The following is a 22299-nucleotide window of genomic DNA, read 5'->3' on the forward strand; positions in this document are numbered from 1 at the left end:
GCAGGAAAACAACTTTGATTTTAAATTTTATTCTTAAGATTGAACAAATAACTTTCCTTTCAACTGCAGGCCTCGAATCTTATATTTATTGATAAACATTTGGGGAGATGAATGGGATCTGATGAGTATGACATAATTGCACACACACACACAAGGACATACAGACACAGATCCCTCGTTTAGCCTGAGTGAGGTCAGCACGGCACACAAGCCAACGGTGGGGCCGGCACAAATTGACGCATGCACTTCACACACACACACAAGAAAATACACACGCACGCACACACACAAGAATACGCACACACACACAAGAAAACACACACGCACACACACAAGAATACGCACACACACACAAGAAAACACACGCACGCACACACTCAAAATACGCACACACACAAGAAAATACACATGCACGCACACACAAGAATACGCACACACACACAAGAAAACACACGCACGCACACACTCAAAATACGCACACACACACAAGAAAATACACACGCACGCACACACAAGAATACGCACACACACACAAGAAAACACACGCACGCACACACTCAAAATACGCACACACACACAAGAAAATACACACGCACGCACACACACAAGAATACGCACACACACACACAAGAAAACACACGCACACACACACAAGAATACGCACACACACAAGAAAACACACGCACGCACACACTCAAAATACGCACACACACACACAAGAAAATACACACGCATGCACACACACAAGAATACGCACACACACACAAGAAAACACACGCACACACACAAGAATACGCACACACGCACACACACAAGAATACGCACACACACACAAGAAAACACGCTCAGGCACAAACGAATACGCACACAAAGATCCCCCTTAGAGCCTTAACAGACTGTAATAGGGCAAGTGCTGTTCGCGAGCACCTACTGAGGCTGGCACGGCACACGAGGAGGTGGGTGGCCAAGACCACGCCTGGCCGCCTTTGTCTTCCCAGTTGCGATGTTTATATACCACACCAGGTACTCATTTGAGGATGAGTTGACCTAGGGGAGTCCCAGGACCGGTTCAAATAATATTCACTGGTATTGGGCCGCGGGCGGTAATCGGGTCGCCGGGTTCGTAGCGCAGCGTAGCGCTAAGTGCTACCCTACTGAACCCCACACCACAAGACAAACTCACACGCACAAGAAAACACACACGCACGCATACAAACACACACACACTCGTACACATAAACAAACGCACGCACGTGCGCAGACGAGAATAAGCGCTCGCGCGCGCGCACACACGCACACACAAAGCGCTCCTTATGAATGTCTAGTCTCCGGCACAGTAGCGCAGCACCTAAGCGGGTGCGAACGTGAGCGGAACGTTCAGCGGGAGTATCGGGATGTGGGATAGAGAGTGAGGCACAAGTTGGGGGGGGGGGCTGCAGCTCTTGCTGCTGCTGCTGGTGGTGGTGGTGGCCCGAGTGGTGGCAGTGCCGAGGACTCTACCACGGGAAGGAATGGGGGTAGGAGGTATAACAGATGAGTTGCCAAGTGCGAGTGGTGATTTGTGTGTTTGAAAGCTGGCAGTTGTCATCTACGGTGGGATGGGATGGTGTGGCTGGTGGAGTTGTGTAAGGGGTGGAGGGTTGTGGGGGGGGAGTGAGCAGCGGTGTGTGCAGTAGGGACGGCAGATAGACGCAGAAATAAACAGTGGGAGTGCGAGAGACGGTAACAAAGGAGAGTGAAGAGAAGGGGGGGGGGGATGCAGAGAGTGGGGGGGGGGGCGTGAAAATTCTTAAAATTCCTTCCATGACCACACACACTTTCCACTTTCCAGTAGCCCAGTCACTCAAGTGGAATATAACAAAAATTTTGGTATAAAAATTAAATAAATAACTGCATGTTCAAAAAATAAAAAAATAACAATAACGGTAATAAAATAAATAACACACTGGGAGGGATGTGTGGGGTGGGGGAAGCTTCTGGTTTTAATCAGTGCTGGCTTGTGCCGCTGCGCTCTGCGCCAGAAGTGGATGCTGCAAAATGTAGGCCTCTTTGGCAAGGAGAAAGTTGCATGGATTCCAAATAGGGAGCCCCAGTGATGTCAACGTGTGTCACTCAGGGCTCCACAGTGAAGGGGAGCACATATTCCCAGGCGCTGTGGTGGGCGCGTGCGCGTGCGTACGTGCACAGATGCACGCGCCCACACGACGAAATACGCGCACGTGCACGCAACGACGCAGCCATGCACGGATTAGGGGGGGGGGAAGATCTGTTAGCGAGCACTTTGACATGCAGGTACATACACATACTGTCGCTAATTTAGAAAAATATATTTATTTTTGTTCACAATTAATTTCATGCTGGCTTCATGTCATGAAAGTCAGTGCAGATATCTTGCAGAACAGTGCAACAAGACGTTGTGTCTGTGGGAACTGTATCTCACAGAACTACTTCTGAGATCCTTTCAAGAGATGCTAACTACCTCGCCTGGTATTCAGGAGGTCGTGGGTTCGATCCCGACCCTGACTCTTGGATTTTTGGAGTTTGTATGTCTCTCTCCCCGTGGTCACATGGATTTTTCTCTGGGTCCTCCGGTTTTTCCTTCCACATTTAGAATCAACATGTGTTTAGGGTATTTGGATGCTATAAATTACCACTTGATAAGTCACTTCGTTGAGTTATCATTTGTGGCTCGGTCGCTTCTGAAAAATAAGCTAATAGCTCAGTGGTCCTTATCTGGTAAAATAAATATAGCTTAAATTTTGATTTAAAGCTTTCGTGACTGCAGGAATTCATAAAAATATAAAACAATAAAAATTTATATTTTTATTCTTTTATTGTTTCCCTTCTACGTGACTTTACCGAAAGAACCAAGAATATAAATATAGCTTAGTTTAGTTTCACTCAGTTTTAATCACAGGCCATACCTGGATTCCAACCCAGGTTCTCAGCGGTGCCAGCTCACCACTCTGACCTCTGAACCACCGCCCGACCACCTCGACCTTTTGTCTTTAAACCACAGAACGCGGCCGTCCGGGTGACGTCGTTTTGACGGACTTCACGTCGAGCGGCATGACGGTGACGTGGGGCCCTGCGCCTGGCCCCGTGCAACGCTACCGCGTGACCTATGCGCCCGTGACCCCGGGCCCCGGGACCTCGGACAAACCGGGCAAGGTGATACTGGGGCCCAACGACTTCCAGACCGTGCTGGGCGGAATGGACCCCGGCACGCGCTACCGGGTGGAAGTGCGAGCGGTGTACGCGGCTGGGGAAGGGGAGCCTGCCCACAGGGAGGGCAGCACCACCACAGGTGGGAGATCGCACCTCCTGCTCCTACCTCATCATCATCATCATTCCCCTACCTCCTCGTCACCATTCTCTTACCCCATAATCATCATGATTATACTCGTCCGGGCACCTCCTCCACCCACAGGGAGGGCAGCACCACCACAGGTGGGAGATCGCACCTCTCACTTCATCATCATCATCATTCTCCTACCTCATCATTTTCCTACCTCATATCATCCTAATTACACTCCTCCGGGTACCTCCTCCGCTCACAGGGAAAGCAGCACCACCAAAGGTGGTAGATTGCACCTCCTCATTATCATCATCATTCCCCTACCTCCTCCAGATCATGTTGCTCCTCCTCCCTCTTCCACCCACAGAGAGGGCTGTATCACCACAGGTGGACAATCATGCCTTCTTCTTCCTCATCCGGTTGTCATGTGTCATCTGTTGCATTCGGTTAGACAGCATTTGCCTCTCTAATAAATTTGATCTCAGTCCACCTTCTATAGGGATGCTGCCGTGGTGTGATGGTTGGTACAATGGGAGAAATTCAGTTTCTGAAGAAGCTCTCAGTACGTGGAGCACAACGTCGGATGCCCATCGAAACAACGAGCGGCACAAACCCAGATAACACACACCGGGGAGAGCCGTAATGTAGATCGGTTGCCGTGTTCTGTGCCCTGTGCGTGCGTGTGGTGCATGTGTGCTCGCACTTAGATGGAGGAGACCCTGGCACGCTGACCGTATCCGAGAGCACTCCCAACAGCTTCCGTGTATCATGGCAGGCAGCAAGGTGCGGCACCCACCCACCCATTTACCCACCCACCCACCTACTCACCCACCCACCCACACATTTTTCTGGGCATCGTCAGTATGGGTAGCATCACGAACGATATTTGTCTTTGTCAGGGAATGACACCGTGGCGTCGCGGTTAGCACACCGGACTTGCAATCCAGAGGTCGCCGGTTCGATTCGATCTCCCGGCAGCGACAGCGGCGCCAGTTGAAACAGTGGTGCGAGTTTCTAAAATCCAGCCGCGCCTCTGTGTACCCAGCAGTTCCAATGGGGTTTATCGCGGTTGTTCGATCAGCGGGCCAAATGTGTGGTAGGGTAAAGTGGGGGGATGAGAAATATTTTCAAAACGTCTGGCCAGCATGAAAGAGTAGGCCAAAATTCACTCTGCGAGGGGCTCTCTAGAACTTCGTCGAGCGAGGACGCTTCCGCCAGCGGCGGTGTGAGCAAGCAACTTGCAGGGCTTGCGCCTTAACCGTCAATGTCAGGAAGCAGTAGCGCCAACTCCACCGCCAACAGTGTTGGCGGTGGAGTTGACTGGTGACGAGCGATAAGTATCTGATTGCTGACTGCATAATTTTTATCATCAATGAAGGCTGGTATTTCAAATTTTAAAATGATTATTTAAGTTCCAGAATCTGATGTATGTCTAATTCCATTCTGAAAAAAGAGTTATAATACGCGATTGCTGGCACAATATTTTATAATTATATTATTCTTTTACAGTTAATTTATTACACTGATCATCATAAAAGTAATCATCAGCTATTTCACTATTATCTCCAACAACAAAGTCAACAACAACATGAGTGTTATTACTTCAATCAATATCATCCGCTCTCTATCGACTGTTGGATGAAGGCCTATCATTACTAATGCCATTACCTCTGTTTCGTGGCAACTGCAGTCCACCTCACTTCCACTCTTTTGCACCGATTTACTCGCTCCATCTCCCATACTGGCGTGTCCCCTAAAACTTATTCCATCAATTGGCTGCTGTTCTAAGATCATCTCTGCCAAGTGTTTTCGGTTTTTGACTGCGTGTTGTTCGGCATTGTGTCTGACGTTTCACTTTGTTCTGCTGGTAGCTTCTCTTTGGAGACCGAATACCGTGGCGCAGGACACCCGGTACCACCCGAAAACACATCGCAGAGTTGTACGGCACAACCGCGCAAACCTACGCAGAAGTGTTTGATCACCAGTTGTAGTCTCCCAGAGCGATGAGTTATGTTCCCAAGTTCTCGTTTTTTGGCGAGATGCTTATTTTCTACGTAATCCTTGTTTTCTTCCTCGTGTCCCGCGGAGTCCTTCCAAATGCGGTATTGTGGGATACATGGCTTCTGCATTCCTTTGCGTAATTTCTACGTTGGCTTCCGTACCATTTCATCTCTTTGTTCCATGAAATAGCGTGTGTCAATACGCGGCTGTATACAAGGACCTCCCCTCGTAGTGCGGGCCATGGGGGTCGTTTGACCATATTTCACCACGCTGGTCCATGTGAGTTGGTGAAGGTGGGGAGCATTGACGTGGGATCGTAGCTTCGTAGCCTATAAACACTTGCTGTGCTTCATGGTCACCCATCAGTCTGCACAGTCATATGGGGGAATCTGTCTTTGTGTGTGTGTGCATTTGTTTGTATGTATGTGAAACTTACATGGCCAGCCGTGCTTTTCGGAGGTGCGTGTGTGGGGAGCGTTAGTGCAGTGGTTAGCGTACTGTTCTACAAACCCAGTGATCCGAGTTCGATTCCCGCTCACGACCAATAACACTCAACCGGTCCTGGACCTCCGCTAGATCGTACCTTGCGCGGTGTGTCATCATCAGCTCTGGAGTTACAAAGGCGGCCGGACGTGGTGCTGGCCACCCACCCTCTCTTGTGCCAACCCGACTTTCACGAGTGCTGCTCGCTATAACAGCACTTTCCCCAACAGTCTTGTGTAGGCCTCGCGTGGTGACCTTTGTCTTTGCGGGTTGTCACAGGGGAGCAGTGGAGAACTACCGCCTGCTGTACCGACCGGAGAGCGGGCCGGGCAAGTCGGTGTCCGTGCGCGTCCCCGCGGCTGCCCAGTCCATCATGCTCAAGAAGCTACGCCCCAGCACCGAGTACCAGCTCTCCGTGTTCCCCGTGTACGCATCAGGCGAGGGGAAGCCTGCTCAGGGGAAAGGCTCCACCACTGCGGGTGAGTGAGTTTGGCAGCCGAGCCACTGGGGGGCCAAGGTGGTGGGGAGGGGGGGGATGTGGGGGGTGTTTTGTATGCGGTGGGGCACGTGTTGCGGGGTCGTGTAATGTACGCGGGAAGATCTGTACCACCAGGGGTTCTTTATCTGGCAACTCATGGGGCGGATATGTGGCCCCTTGAAGGCCCTTGGAGTGGCCCACTGAGCTGTGGCCGAGCAAGAGATGTGACTCGCGGACACGTAGAGAGATATGGATTAGTGACGTGAAAACATGAAATCGAGATAACCAGGCGATAGAGATGAGAGAGAGAGAGGAGAGAGAGAACTGTAGACGAAATATGAAGATTAGCGAGATGAAAGAGAGATAAACGAGAGAGAGAGAGAGATGAGAGAGCCATAGAGCGAGATACAGATGAGAGAGATTTGACAGACAAACATGAGAGAGATGAGAGACCAGGAGAAGAGGTTTGGCGGTCACATGTAGACTCTTAGGATGTCACGAGGCCATCTTATGTAATAAAAGTCTGTACACGCGACGTACGATGTCAAGGGGTCCGCCAGTATGTGCTCGTTTAATTGCATGCTTCATCATGTATTTTGTAAAAAAAATATACAATTTTACAGACGATATTGATAACTGCTGTCAATGCCACTGACTGCGCACCATCGGCAGTGAATGCCCTGCGACCTCCCCGGGACCTCACGCCAAGCGAGGTGACACTCACCAGCGCCCGACTCACCTGGAAGCCCCCCACAGCCCCGCAGCCCTCCAATGGGCTCCCCACTGGATACCAGCTTTCGTACCAAGCCGACGGGGCCACGGGCCCCCCCAAAAAGGCTTCTATGCCGGCCTCCGACACCACCTATGTGCTGCCGAACCTCAAGTAAGGGACCTTCGCCGTTCACAATCCGCGCCGCTTTCTCACCTTGAGTTTTATTATTATTTTCCCCAAAAAAGCCTAATTATAATACAGTGTCCCATATCTGACTATCACATACCCACCATGACCAATTTAACCACCTATGCTCAGTGCAGTGTTTAAAACTTAAAAACTATATCAGTTTAACACGTAGGCTTTTGCGACCAATATTATTCATATTATGATTTAAAAACGATGTATTTGTTTTACCAGGTAAGGCTCACTGAGCTGTATAGCTCTTTTTCAGAAGAGACCTGGTCACAAATGATAACTCAACGAATTGGTTTCCCATGGAAATTCATAGCAGCCAAATACTCGAAACGCGTGTTCATTCTCAATGTAAAGGCAAAAACCGGAGGACCCGGAGAAAAATATACACGACCACGGGGAGAGAGAAACATGCAAACTCCAAATATACAGCAGGTGTTCAGGGTCGAGATCGAACCCACGACCTCCTGTATACCAGGCAAGGCAGTTAACACCTGACCACCGCAGCCCCCCTTCTCACCTCCGCGCCCTCAATATTTGTGCTTGATTGTGATGACGACCACTTGTGTTGCGATTGAAACGTCGTAGTTTTTGTTATTTTCTTTGAACCTATCTACATGACTTTACCAAAAAACCCAAACAATATGAATTCCTGCAGTCACGAAAGCTTTAAGTCAAGATTGTGTAACCGTCGCTTTCTATAGATGTAATTGCAGCCGACCTCTCCATATATCTGCCTATATGATAGTCTGCAGGTAGTCGTATATGCAACGTTGTGCACCTCATATTCTTGGTTCTTTCGGTAAATTCACGTAGAAGGGAAACAAAAAATAATACAAAATATAAAACAATAAAATTATCACGACGTTTCGACTGCAACACAAGCAATCATCATCAGGTGTGAAAACCACAGCAAGAAAATTTGAAAAAAATTACGTTTTTTTTTACATTAGCACCACGGAAAGCGATTTGGCAGTTATTCAGATGGACGAGTCCATCTATGTTCGGAAAAGAGGAGGGAGGAGACGAAAATAATGGATGCAGTCTGAAAGCCACCATAAGAGTGAACAATCAATTAAGACCCGAAATGATTTATCAAATCCTTCCAATGATTGCTAAGCCAGAATCCATCTTTTCGGTTGAATTATCTCTGTGTTTGTATATGTGGATAGCCTCATGAACGAATCTCTCATGGTAGCCAGATGGCTTGCAGATAACCTCTGTCTTGGAGAAGTCAATGTCATGTGAGCCTACTGAATTATAACAGTGAACTGCCACAGCCGAGGTGTTGATCCTACCGTGTTTTAGGTCTGCTTTGTGTTCACGGATGCGGTCCGAGACATGTCGTTTGGTTTCTCCAATGTAACTACTACCACAGAGGCAACTTAGTTTGTAGACGCCAGGGTACTGTATGTCCGGAATCACATCTATTACAGACGGAACCAGATCACGGATTTTATGTAATGTGTTGAAACGGACCTGGATCTTGTGTTTATTCAAGATTTTGGAAATCTTTTTTGTGATCCCCGCAATGTAGGGTAAAGTGATGGTTTTGTAAGGCTCCTCAAGAGGGTCCTTCATGGTTTGAGTGATAGCTTTGCGGATTGTATAGTCAGAGTAACGATTAGCCTTAAGAGCTTGGTGTACGTGCTTGAGTTCACTGCCTATGTGTTCCTGGTCGGATATGCATTGGGCTCTATGGTGCAGAGTCTTGATGAGGGAATTCTTCTGTGATGGATGGTGGTGGGCATCCGGTTTCAGGTAAGCATCTGTATGGGTAGCTTTCCTGTAGACAGAGTGGCTCATTGAACCATAAGGTCTCTTTTTATTAGGACATCCAAAAAAGGTAGCTTGCCATCTTTTTCAACTTCCATGGTAAATCTGATGGCTGGGTGTATGGAATTGATGTGGTCGAGGAATTGGTCTAGAGCAGGCCAGCCATGTGGCCAGATGACAAAAGTGTCATCCACGTACCTCTTCCATAAGGTTGGGCGCAGAGTGGCAGTCTGGATGGCGTGAGTCTCAAATTTCTCCATGAAAATGTTGGCTACAACCGGAGATAGGGGAGAGCCCATTGGGGTGCCCTCAGTTTGTTTGTAGAAAGTTCCATTCCAAATGAAGTATGTAATGCTTAAGCAGTGTCTCACCAGGGGGGGTACCTCAGTGTTTAGTCCTTGATGAACCAAGTCTTCAATGATTGCGATGGTGTCAGGTACAGGCACTTTGGTGACTAAGGAAACTACATCAAAACTGACAAGCAGGTCGTCTGGGGACAGGGAAATACCCTTGATTGTCGTTACCAGGTGAGTAGAATTTTGTACCGCAGAGGTGGTTTTTCCAGTGAAAGGCCGCAGGATTTCATATAGAAAACGAGCCAGTGTGTAGGTGGGGTAGTTGATAGTAGAGACGATGGGACGAAGGGGTGTATCTACTTTATGTATTTGTGGTAAGCCATATAATCTTGGTGGCCTGGCAGCAGAAGGTTTCAACGAGAACTGTTGGTTTGATCAATTAATGCGGTTGAATCAGAAATGATTTTCGTCTCCCCCCACCTCTTTTCCGGATATAGATGGACTCGTCCATCTGAACAAACTGTCAAATCTCTCTCCGTGGTGCTAACGTTAAAAATAACCGCCACTTTTATCAAATTTTCTTGCTGTGGTTTTCACACCTGATGATGATTGCTTGTGTTGCAGTCAAAACGTCGTGAGAATTTTATTGTTTTATATTTTTATTATTGTATTGTTTCCCTTTTACGTGACTTTACGGAAAGAACCAGGAATATGAATCCCTGCAGTCACGAAAGCTTTAAATCAAAATTTAACCGCCTTTATGGGGAGGGTTTCCACATAGCTTTGAGATCCTTCAACAAACCCCGGGATAAGAAGGCTCAGCGGATCGAGTCTCTCACCTTTCTGAAGAGATTCCGCGACTCTGGGGTAATACCAATCGCATTTACACTGACCTCTGCTGCTGTAACTTCTTCTAAGGCGAAACGAATTCTTTCCAGAACTAGCTTACCTCTTATCTCAGAGAAAATCAGACTTATACGCCCCGAACTAGATCAGTTAGACAAGACACTCTACAAATCACACTTATCATTGACGGCAACAATGTCCATATCGGATTGGGAACATGTAGACAATATGACTGCCTCTTCAGCTACCACTATGTTGACCAAATGTAAGGACAACCTGATTTCCAAATTTAACCTTCTCTCCAAGAAAAGACCGGACCCACACACCAAAAAGATAGACGTTAACAAAGTCGTAATTAATCGCAGTAACAGTTCTATTTCTGATGGTCTGAAATCCGTTTTAGCTAAAAGGCTAAACTTTGCAGTCACACTTAAACACATACCAGTTAATGATATCATTGCCCAAGTAGACGTGGCTCTCAAGGGCCTGGGTCCCATTGCTGCAGACGTAGCAAGATCTGAAATCGCTGCAACCCTCAAAAACGCTAAGATGCCAGCTAGCAACCTCAGCAAAGATGAACGTATTGAATTATATAAATTAAAACAAGAGGGATGACATTTTCATCCTCTCAGCCGACAAGGGCAATGCCACTGTCATTATGGATAAAATAGAATATAACAACAAAATTCAAGAATTACTCAACGATGCCAGCTATACAAAAATAAAGAGAGATCCCACCAACAGCCTCGTCATACAAACCAACAAAATCATTTCTGATTCAACCGCATTAATTGATCAAACCAAACAGTTCTCGTTGAAACCTTCTGCTGCCAGGCCACCAAGATTATACGGCTTACCAAAAATACATAAAGTAGATACACCCCTTCGTCCCATCGTCTCTACTATCAACTCTACTATCAACTCCCCCGCCTACAAACTGGCTCGTTTTCTGTCTGAAATCCTTGCGCCTTTCACTGGAAAAACCACCTCTGCGGTACAAAATTCTACTCACCTGGTAATGACAATCAAGGGTATTTCCCTGTCCCCAGACAACCTGCTTGTCATTATGAGACCTCCTTCATAAAGCAGTGCATACCAACTTTGGTGGTACCTGCTATCACTACAGCAGTCCATACCGACTGTAGTGGTACCTGCTATCACTACAGCAATGCATACCGACTTTGGTGGTACCTGCTTTCACTACAGCAATGCATACCAACTGTGGTGGTACCTGCTATGACTACACCAGTGGATACCGACTTTGGTGGTATCCTGATATGACCACAGCAGTGCATACCAACTGTGGTGGTACATGCTATCACTACAGCAGTGCATACTGACTGTGGTGGTACCTGCTTTCACTACAGCAGTGCATACCGACTATGGTTGTACCTGCTATGACTACACCAGTGGATACCGATTTTGGTGGTATCCTGCTATGACCGCAGCAATGAATACCGATTGTGGTGGTACCTGCTGCCACTGCAGCAGTGCATACCGACTGTGGTGGTATCTGCTATAACTACAGCAGTGCATACTTACTTTGGTGGTACCTGCTATCACTACAGCAGTGCATAGCGACTGTGGTGTTACCTGCTATCACTACAGTAATGCATACCGACTGTGGTGGTACCTGATATCACTACAGCAGTGCATACTGACTGTGGTGGTACCTGCTATCACTGCAGCAGTGCAAACCGACTCTGGTGGTTACCTGCTTTAACTACAGCAGTGCATACCCACTGTTGTGGTACCTGCTATCACTACAACAGTGCATACCGACTTTAGTGGTACCTGCTTTCACTACAGCAGTGCATACCGACTGTGGTGGTACCTGGTTTTACTACAGCAGTGCATACCGACTGTGGTGGTACATGCTATCACTACAGCAGTGCATGCCGACTGTGGTGGTACCTGCTATCACTATAGCAGTGCATACCGACTGTGGTGGTACCTGCTTTCACGACAGCAGTGCATACCGACTGTGGTGGTGCCTGCTATCACTACAGCAGTGCATATTGACTGTGGTGGTATCTGCTATTATTACAGCAGTGCATACTGACTGTGGTGGTACCTATTATCACTGCAGTAGCACATGCTGACTCTATAGCAGTATATATTGACTCTATAGCACAAACTACTAACCTGACAGAGTGCCGTGGTGAGGCCTAGTCCCGTGCAGAGCCCCCGGCCTCGCCTAGATTGCCCAGCCGGCCGAGGTGGCACCTTGGCAGGCTGGGGGCTGGGCCGCTACCCCCCCACCATCCCCTGCCCGCGCTACAATAATACTATCTAAGCGCTATAATATTAGTATCTACTGACCCTATAGTAGTAAGTCCACACATTGGGGTGGGGGTGGGGGGCGAAGAGGACATGACACTTTGATGAATTTACCTCAGCATTGTGTTGGTTTTTTTAAAGCATTTTTTACGCGAATGAGAAATCTCCCCCACCCTCCCCCGAAGACGCGTGTGCGTTGCTAGGGGCAACCCCTCGTGGAGTGGCACAAGGAAATAATTACTTAATAAATAGCACTACATTATTTTTTTTTTACCACTTTAACGTAGACGGATGGGAAAACGGGAAAACGGGATAGCGCTGGCTCATCACGGGGCTTACGGCGTGGTAACTGGCTACCTTTTTTTAAACGTGAACCCCATGGTTTGCGAGCCAAATACTTCGCAAGTGTGCGTCCACAGACGGACAGACGGACAGACAGACAGACAAAAAATGACATTAGATCTCCATGTGAAATGTGTTTCCAGCATTTTTTAGTTCTCCCACAATGATAAATGTAACTTTAAATCTGAAATATATTTGCAATTTGTTAACGTTTTGCACAGTTTTTCGTTGGCGTGGATTGCTTTGTGCCAAATGGTTTTGCGCTGAAGAAAGCCACATTTTGGTTTATGTGCAGGACCGTGAGTCACATCTTTTGGCTCACATCAACTCGCCTGTTAGTGTGTTGTGTCTGTGAGTCTGTGTGTAAATTTGCCTGCATATGTTTGCGTGTGTGTGCACTTAGAGTGCGCACAACATTTTTGCTTATGATTAACATCAGTGGCCAATATCTGAACCGGTTCTGGGTCGCTGCTAGGTCGACTCAGTCTTAAATGAGCACCTAGATTGGTGTGCAAAACATCAGCACTGTGGGAGTCGAAGATAGTGCTGACTACACCACCCCCTCTTGTGACATGGGTGCTCCCAAGCAACACTTTCCCCAATTGCCTGTGTAGGTTACACAGGGGATTGTTGTCTTTGTGTTTACACGTATCCAAAATTCCCTTCCTCTGGCCATCCACACTGCTAAGATCTCCTGTTCAAGTCCAGGCTCAAGACGTTCCACCTCTCTTCTACCTGTGACTGCCTCACTCTCCCTATGAAGAGTATTAGTTTGAGCTTCTACCATAATGGCATCTCAATTTCCCACAGGCCTGCCACAGTATTCATTTTCCTCCCTACATTAATAAAATGAAACAAGATCTTCAAACTCCCTAGATATTTTTATCCAAACACCCCACCCGTGAATTATCACGCTATTTTGAGGACGCGGTTCTGATATGTGTACGGTGCGTGCGTGTGTGCGTTTGTGTGGGTATGCGTGCTTTTATGTGCGCGCAGGCCAGACACGTTGTATCGCTTTGGAGTACAAGCCGTGTACAAGACTGGCATGAGCCCAGCAACAGAGGGGACGCTCCGCACGGGAAAACCAGGGGCCACCTCACCTGGTAGCACACACCCATGCGTGCACACTACAATAACAACAACAACCACCCATCGCCACTAAGTAGTGTAGATGTCACCACGACGCTTGTGCCATGCTAGGTGCACTTTGGGGCCTGTGTATTTTTAGCTTAAAAAACACAAATGCTCCGCAGCTCTCTGGGTGGCTCAGAGGTCAGTGTGCTGCTGAACACCGGCACCACTGACAACCTGGGTTCAAATCCAGGCAGAGAAACTGATTCAAACTGGATGCTCGAGTGTAGTGAGTCGTTGGTCTCAGCCCAGTCAGCAATGACTGTACATTTTTTTGTAAATATGTAGTGACATCGGGGATGTCACTGTATGGTGCCGGCTCAGAAGGGTCGTGCTGTTCTATGTTCCTACATCGTGGACAGCACCGGCTGTGTGTAATACCAGCCCGAGCGGGGCTTGGTGAGCACTGGGATAGTGCGGGCACCACACACAGCGTGTGGTGAGGGCTCTCACGAGGGAGAGTGGGTGAGTATCGGCCCAGGGGCAGGGTTGCACCGGGCCATGGCACTCTGGTTGACCCCGTAGACACGTGATTTGGAGTGTCCACACAGGGGGCCCCAGGTGGGGGGGCTAGTGGATGATCACGTGTCCGGGGAGAGCTCTTGAGAAGGATCGAGAGGGAACGAGAATGCTTGAGAAGGCGGGTGGGGCCGAGGGCGTAGCGGCCCCGACCATAGGGGGATATAAGGTGGGTCCCTGAGAGGGACCGGGGTCGCTGCATTCTACACGCTGGAAGCTCAACACCTACAAGCGGGAAGCTCTGCGTCTAAAACTGGAAGCTCTTCGTCTTACGAGGCAACCACGTGGTCGGAGACCCGAGTGAGGGTCCGACCCTTCGTAGCAGTAACCCCTCTGTATAGTGGAGTTAGCTGGGTGGTCACCACCCTAGGGCCGTTACCCCTTTGTGTTACGGTGTTACAATAAATGTGTTGCCTCTACAAGGAACAACGTCTGCGACTCAGTTGGACTCACTACAAATATAACATTTGTTTATGCACTTAACTCAGCTATTTCAGCTCCGAGAAATACAAATATTGGTTTAGCTATCATGCGACGAACATTACCATCAGTGGTTGCGTGGGTAGGAAAGTGTTGCCCCCCTGCTGTGCAGGTCAGGGGTCACTCGAAGGGATATCAGAGGTAGCTGTGTGTTATTCGGTTCTGCGGGCCATTCTCTGCTTTGAAGAGGGGTCATAGCCCGAAATATCACTTATTCTATGTTTTCTCCTTTTTAGTGTCCACAGTGTTATTGAGGAAAGTGTCAAGTATTTGCCATTTGTACTTGCGTGCTGTGCTGCCGGCGCAGTATCACAGTTTTTAGTCTTTCACACGAACCGTTGCTCTGCTCTGCGAGAGATCCTCATCGATTGACACGTCTCAAGCGTGAAACTGAAAACAAAATGGGTCAAAAAATGTGTTTATATTTTGTTGAATCCTACAATTTTTGAATCACAATTATTTTTGTTACAATTTCTTTTGGAAGAATGCCCATGTTCTAATCCGTCTCCACTGGGCCGCCCCCGCTGGGCTGCCCCCTCCCTCTGCAACCTCGTCCTCCTCCGCAGCGTCGTTCGAGTGTTCTTCCCCGTCAGTGGCCGACATCGTCATCCTGGTGGACGGCTCGTGGAGCATCGGCCGCCTCAACTTCCGCCTCGTGCGGCAGTTCCTTGAGGCCCTGGTGCAGGCCTTCAACGTGGCCTCCGACAAGACGCGCATCGGTGAGGCCACCGTGCCCATGCCCTTGCACCCCTTTGATATCAGCCATGGACGAAGGTCTGCGATATCTGCTGTAGAGGTAGCGCTGCAATGTCTGCTATAAATGAAGGTCCATGGTATCCGCGATAGAAGTAGTCTGTGATATCCGCTATAGAGGCAGCACTAATATGTGCTCTTGGAGAAGTGCTGTTATATCCATTATAGTGGTAGCCCTATGATATCCACGATAGAGGTTGCACTGTGATAGCTACTCTAGAGGAAGCGCTGCACTATCTGCTTCTGGCCCTACCGCTCATCCCACACACACACCCACATCATGCTCTCGTGATCTGCTGGGGGCTGTAATCAGTGGTGGCTTCTCACTAGGGACCGTAGTGGGGACTGGCACCACGCGTGAAAAGGAAAAGCAATCCCCCCCCCCCAAACAAAACTGACCCGGTCGTTATAAAGAGGGTAAACTGCATAAACCCTTCCTCCCTCCACCCCTCGTAGAAGTACAAAACAACAATGGAAATTGGCTCCACTGGCCTCTACTGCCCACCATGTAGCCCCGCGGCCTACAACGCCTATTGCGTGTGGTGGTCAATGATCCAAGCAAGTGCTCGTGCAGGTTCAACTCTGCTTAGCTCTCATTATCTGATGAGATTCGTGCATTCTTGGCAATTAGGTCGTCGCAAACATCAACAAGTAGTGCGTAAACAAAAAACAACTGTTCATTATAATTTGGAATTACTGTGTCGCTAATCTGGCTCGGGAGGCATCGAAGAAGCTGTTTTTTTTTATCACTGCCAAAGCCCCTTTTTTTCTCCAACCTTTGTACTTCTGCACAAAAGCAAAATTTTGGCCGGAGTTGTGTGTTGATTTATGGGCCAGCAATAATTGATTCACAACCAGTCACTCGCTCACCAGCGGCCAGACCCTACTACCATCGCTACTCTTCCCTTGAACATCACCTGGTCATTAATCTGCCGTGATATTGTTGATTCCACACCGTGTTCAAATCAACGCAAGCCCGCAGGTCACAACATACTTCTTGTTCCGCTTTCTTCCGTCGCGCTGTTCCCGCTTGGAATCACCCCTGCCCTCAAGCAACATTTTCTCAATTCAAGAAAAGTCAAAATTATTCCTGCCCTTTACAATTGTAATACTTGCAGCGCTCTTTGTTGCTGGTCGCCTGACATATCGGAGCCGATGGGGCGTTCTCCTTGGCACACCATGATAACAAAAAAATCCCGAGTAGAAAGATTTCAGTTGCGAAATAGGGCACGATTCAAAAGCGGTTACATTCGTAATGACCGAGTAAAAGCATCCAATGTTCCACTGAAATCCAACTGGAAGGGAACGGCTTTAGAAAAAAAAGAGGGAATTGGCATATGAGGATCAATGTGTGTGTGCACTGGCGAGCGGTAGTGTAGCGGTTAGCGTGCTTGCACTATGAATCCGGTAACCCGAGTTCGATTCCCGCTCACGGCCACCAACACAGGTGAAATTATATGGACCGGTCCTGGGCCTCCCCTAGGTTAACTCAACCTCAAATGAGTACCTGGTGCGCTGTGCAAACATCGCCACTTGGGAGACACAGGCGGTCGGGCGTGATGTTGGCCAGCCACCCCCTCGTATACCATGCTGGCCTTCATAGGTGCTACTAACAGCACTTGCCCCAACAGTCTGTTAAAGGCTATACGGGAGATCTTTGTATTTGTTGTTTATGTGCACTGGAGGTTGCAAAGTGCACTTAGCTCTGCACAAGCCTCGTGGGAACATCACTGCCGCTAAGGTTGCGAGCGGCTGTTGTTGATGTTGCCACTGCCGCTGATGCGGGTCCTGTTGATGTTTCTGTCGTCGCCGCTGTTAATGTGACTTCTGCTGCTTTTGTTATTGATGTTTAATGTCGTTTTTGCTGATGCTGTCAGGTCTCGTGCAGTATAGTGGGGACCCCCGTACCGAGTGGGACCTCAACACGTACAGCACCAAGGAAGAGGTTTTGGAGGCAGCCAGGAACCTGCCATACAAAGGGGGTAACACCCTCACAGGTACCCCTCGTCAATGCACTCTCGCCGGTACCAGCACGAGCACAGGCCTTAAACCCAAAGTCGTCATCATTATCATCATTCGCAACGTTCTGTCTGTTGTGTCTTGACCCTTCAGAGCAACCCCGGACTCACTCCTTAATCAGACCAGAGGCAGTGAAGCTTCAACATGAACGAGTGCTTTACTGAATGACTCCAGGAAGTGGCCCTGAACCCCAGGGACCGCAGTCCTTTACACCCAAACAACGAAACATAACACTGTCCACTGCTGGATGAACGTTTCCGCACACTGTTGCCATCGCACGTGCCTTGAGTATTAACATTGAGCTCCTGAGATTGCTTCCATTTGGCTCTGTGAGACTGGGCATTTACAATGCACTCAAGATCCATATTGGGAGCTTTACTCATCCATCATCATCACCATCATCAGCCATGATCTACGCATTGCTGAATGAAGGCCTCCGCACGCTGTCGCTATCCTACGAGCCTTGAGTATTAACATTGGACTCCTGAGGATGCTTTCATTTATCTCAGTTAGACCCGGGCATTTTACAATGCACCCAATATCTATAATGAGAGCTTTACTCATCATCCCTCATCATCATCATCGCCATTATCAGCTATGGTCTACGCATTTCTGAATGAAGGCCTCCATACGCCATCGCTATCCTACACGGTGTGATGCCACGATCCACCTCGCTCCTGCGCACACGAGCCGACCTCATCGCTCCGTCTCGCAGCGCTCCTCGTCCGCTCACGTGTGTTCTCTGATCCATGTGTTCCTTCTTTCTGTCTCTCAGTAATTCCAAGGGTGAATCTTCTTTTTGGACACTTTTCACCGTGTGTTCCATTTTATTTGTCAACGCCGCCCCTGGTTCTGATCCATGCCACAGTGATTCATGTGCACTGATTGACAACTTTCTTCTGCAGGTCCAATGGTATGGTGAAAAAATCTTATTTTTCCAATTGCATTCCATCCCGCTCGCAATTTACCTCCTCGCTTTAGAAAATCTGCACCGTCACGGGACACCCATGAAGTCGAGCCTAACAGCTTTTTGGGCCCTTCCTGTTGAAATAAAGAAAATCTTATCTCTCTATATATAAATTTGGTCCTGATCTGCATTTAATAACTGCCCATGGACATGTGCACACTGTGATCTGTTTCCGGCGTTAGTGTCTCCATCAAATAACTTCCGTTTGTGCGGCGAACTGACAGCGAGAGAAATGAAACCATGGTAGGAACAGAGCATGAGAAGAGGAGGAAAAAAAAACTCCAAATCAATGCCTTGATGTGGGTTTGAGCCGGTGGCACAATAAAAAAAGAGATTATGCTTTAAATAAATTTCGCAAATACCACATGGAACATAATTCTTCAACCTGACAGGAGTTGGTGAAAAACATATTTTGTCCGTAAAGAATGTATCCACCACTGCTGTGCGGGGTGACTCATTTGTTGACCTGATGGGGGCTGTTAGTTCAAACAATATCTATCAATTCTTATAATTATTATGTATTATTTTATTTTCAAAGTTTTTGAGCAAAAGATAATTTGTAATGGACAACTGATGCCAAATACGTTGAGGTGATTATTCAGGAATGTGCTCATAGTTGTGCGTGTGTGTGCCTTGTCAGAAGGCCAAACTGGCTCAAATATCAAAACCACAGTCACTCTCACCCTGTCTTCTTTTGTGGTCTACTCTTTTTTTATTCATTTTTACTACCACCCCCCCCCATTTTTAAATAAAAAATTGCTTTATATAATTTTATTTTTTATTTTACTTTATATAATTTCCAAACCCCCGTTGCCAACGCGGAGAAACGTTCCCGCTATTTAATGGCTAATGCCGTGATAATCACGACCCCAGTGGTATCGGTGTGGAGCGAACCCTTTCAGAAACGTCGTATCGTATTGACGCGATTGTGCTTTTGCATTATAAGTAATCTCCCACAGGAAGTGCCCACTGCCATCCGTCATGTTTATGCATTCATGTATCTGTTTTTAAAACTAGCTCGCTAAAACTACAAGGGGATTTAACCATCGCTATAAATGTAGTGCCAAACAACAGCTAATAATGTCAAGTTGGACTTGCTGGAAAAATTAAACTGTCAGTACTCATATATTTTTTAATATGGATGTTAAAAATGTTTACCGTGTGTAACAGGTCATGGTACGGCCCTACTACAAAGATATCTTTGGCCGCGATTGGAGATTGGGCCTCCACTAGACTCGGGGGATCATTTAAGAGCACCACTGAAGGATATTTTGGCCTACTCTTGCATGCTGACTAGACGTCTTTGAAGATGTTTACCATGTGTATATATTTGTTTATATAGGCATGGAGCTGTGGCCGCAGAGGTTATTGCACTATGCTATGTACTCAGTGACCTGAGTTTAAACTATTTAAAGTAAACCATTTTATTTTACTAGATAATGCCCACTGAAAAATATAGCTCTTTTTCAGAAGTGATCTGGCCACAAATAATAGTCCGATTAAATAGCTTGTCATGTGGAAATTTACAGCAGCCATATACTTTATATGCATGTTTTTAAATGTAAAGGGGAAAACCGGAGGACCCGGAGAAAAATACACGTGTCCACGAGGAGAACATGCACACTCCGAATATCCAGGCTTCAGGGTCGGGATCGAACCCACGACCTCCTGTATAGCGTGGCGAAGTTTTGTCAAACAACACCTATGACCCACAAGCCACTGGGAGACCTTCATTCAGCAGTAGATTGACAAAGGGCTGTACATTCGTTTATTACAGTATATGTGTGTGTATATATATACATGGAGGGTTCCACAAAACATGAAGAATTATTTGATGGTTAAGAATAATATTACGTTTGTTCCTTTTTCAGTCAGGAAACCCCCAGTCCCAGGACACCTTTTCAAGAGTCTCACTCGGAATGTTTGCCCAGTTTGTTATGTACTGTATTCTTGCCTGGGGCGAACCAGAGTGGCCCTAAGAAAAGTAAAACAACACTCAAACTTCCCACAGATGGGTTATAAACCTTCTTTCTGTGCTGTCCCCCCCCCACCTAATGGCCACCACACTGTTGCCTTAACATTATGTGGGTGTATGGCAGCAGTATTGCTAGCTTAGTGTACATGCGGTGAAACTGGACAAGGGCCTCATGGGCTGGAGGGGCCCAGGCAGGTGCTAAGATATGAGGAGGAGTGGAGAGGAAATTGGCCCAGGGGGCTACTCCCTTTTCATTGCGTGCACTAGGGCCCATGCTAACCGCCTTTCGCCACTGGTGCATCACAACACACACGCGCAAACGATGGCCCTATCACTGAGTTTTCCACCAACCCTACTTTCAAGTCAAAAAGTTTTTTTTGCGTGTGTGATTCTCAACACATCAGTAAGAGTGCCCTAAAGAGAGAGAAAAAGGATCTCTTGAATTATAGCTAGCGGACTTAATGGGTCAGTGTGCGACAGCACACCATGCCGGCACTTCTCAGGTCACCAAACATGGATACCGGCACTTTTCAGAATTGGTTTCCCCACTCCCACCACCCCCAACTCCCTCTGTGCAGGGCTGGCGCTGCTGCACGTGCTGGAGCAGAGCTTTGGCATGGAGCGGGGGGCACGTTCCTTGCTGCCCAAGATCGGGATCCTGGTGACGGACGGGAAATCTCAGGACGAGGTGCAGGACCCCGCTCGCCAGATGCGCGACCGCGGCATCGAACTCTTCGCCATCGGTGGGTGCCCCCGTCACTGGCACGCAGCCACGTAGGGACATGTAGACACAGCGACGGTACACGGCAACTCAACACGATTGTCAAAAAACACTGCACTCAAATTGACACGTATTTGTACGTGTGTATGAATGGGCAACGTCTAGGGCAATGCCCCTCCTTTATTTTCAGAAAGATGGAGAAACCTGAGAGATTGAGTGGGGAATAGTTGCAGTCCAGGTGTATAGTGCAATCTCCAACTATTATTCACTAAAACATAATCCTGTTATGCGCATATTTGTGGCTTTGCTTTTAAGGGCAGCGTTATTAATGAGTGTGTTTAGTTTTTCATATCTGCGCTCGGGCACCACTGCCAAAGCAGTTTCACAATGTAAAATTACTTTCATTTGTTTCATCGTGATTCTGGCGTGCACAGTAACCCGGTAGCAAATGAATGACGTAAACAAATAAAATTCACTTGGCACATTAATACATTCATAATAATGAATACAAAAGGACAACAATTTTTATTTTACCAGGTAAGGCACTCTGAGCTATACAGCTCTTCTTAAGAAGCGACCTGGCCACAAATTATAGCTCAACGAAGTGGTTCATCATGTGGAAATCTATAGCAGCTAAATGCTCTGAACGCATGTTGATTCTAAAGTGGAAGGAAAAACCGGAGGACCCGGACACTAATCCACACGACCACAGAGAGAGAGACATGCAAACTAAAAATATACAGGGGCGTCAGGTGTCGGGGTCGAATTCAGGACCACATGTATACCAGGCGAGGTAGTTAACATCTCAACCTGCGCGGCGATGTTGACGGAGGCGGCGTTGCCCATTATCGTCGGGCACAGGCATCAAGAACGCAGACGAGAGCGAGCTGCAGCTAATCGCGTCACCCCCGCATGCCGACCACATGTACATCGTCGCCGACTTCAACGTGCTGGACTCCATCATCGAGGGCCTCACCCGCACGCTCTGCAACCGCGTTGAAGCACAGTTCATCCTCATCAACGG

The 22299-nt window shown here is 47.8% G+C and overlaps 1 protein-coding gene across 2 annotated transcripts in view; it reads left to right on the forward strand.

Annotated features, from left to right (window-relative positions):
• The window catches only part of LOC116951651 (collagen alpha-1(XII) chain-like), a 137779-nt gene that overhangs the window by 40541 nt on the left and 74939 nt on the right, over positions 1 to 22299 (forward strand). For both annotated transcript variants that reach the window (XR_012946754.1, XM_032970446.2), the window contains exons 13-21: positions 3020 to 3307; positions 4006 to 4081; positions 6062 to 6261; positions 6933 to 7143; positions 13707 to 13813; positions 15407 to 15559; positions 17471 to 17590; positions 21133 to 21297; positions 22137 to 22298. Coding sequence is in view for 1 of the 2 variants with exons in the window: in XM_032970446.2 (XP_032826337.2) it covers positions 3020 to 3307; positions 4006 to 4081; positions 6062 to 6261; positions 6933 to 7143; positions 13707 to 13813; positions 15407 to 15559; positions 17471 to 17590; positions 21133 to 21297; positions 22137 to 22298 (1482 nt within the window). In the remaining variant the exon portion in view is untranslated. The remainder of the gene's footprint in view (positions 1 to 3019; positions 3308 to 4005; positions 4082 to 6061; positions 6262 to 6932; positions 7144 to 13706; positions 13814 to 15406; positions 15560 to 17470; positions 17591 to 21132; positions 21298 to 22136; position 22299) is intronic.

Source organism: Petromyzon marinus, chromosome 43, assembly GCF_048934315.1.
Source record: "Petromyzon marinus isolate PM22_M1 ecotype Great Lakes invasive population chromosome 43, UKy_Petmar_22M1.pri1.0, whole genome shotgun sequence".
Taxonomy (NCBI): Eukaryota; Metazoa; Chordata; class Hyperoartia; order Petromyzontiformes; family Petromyzontidae; genus Petromyzon; species Petromyzon marinus.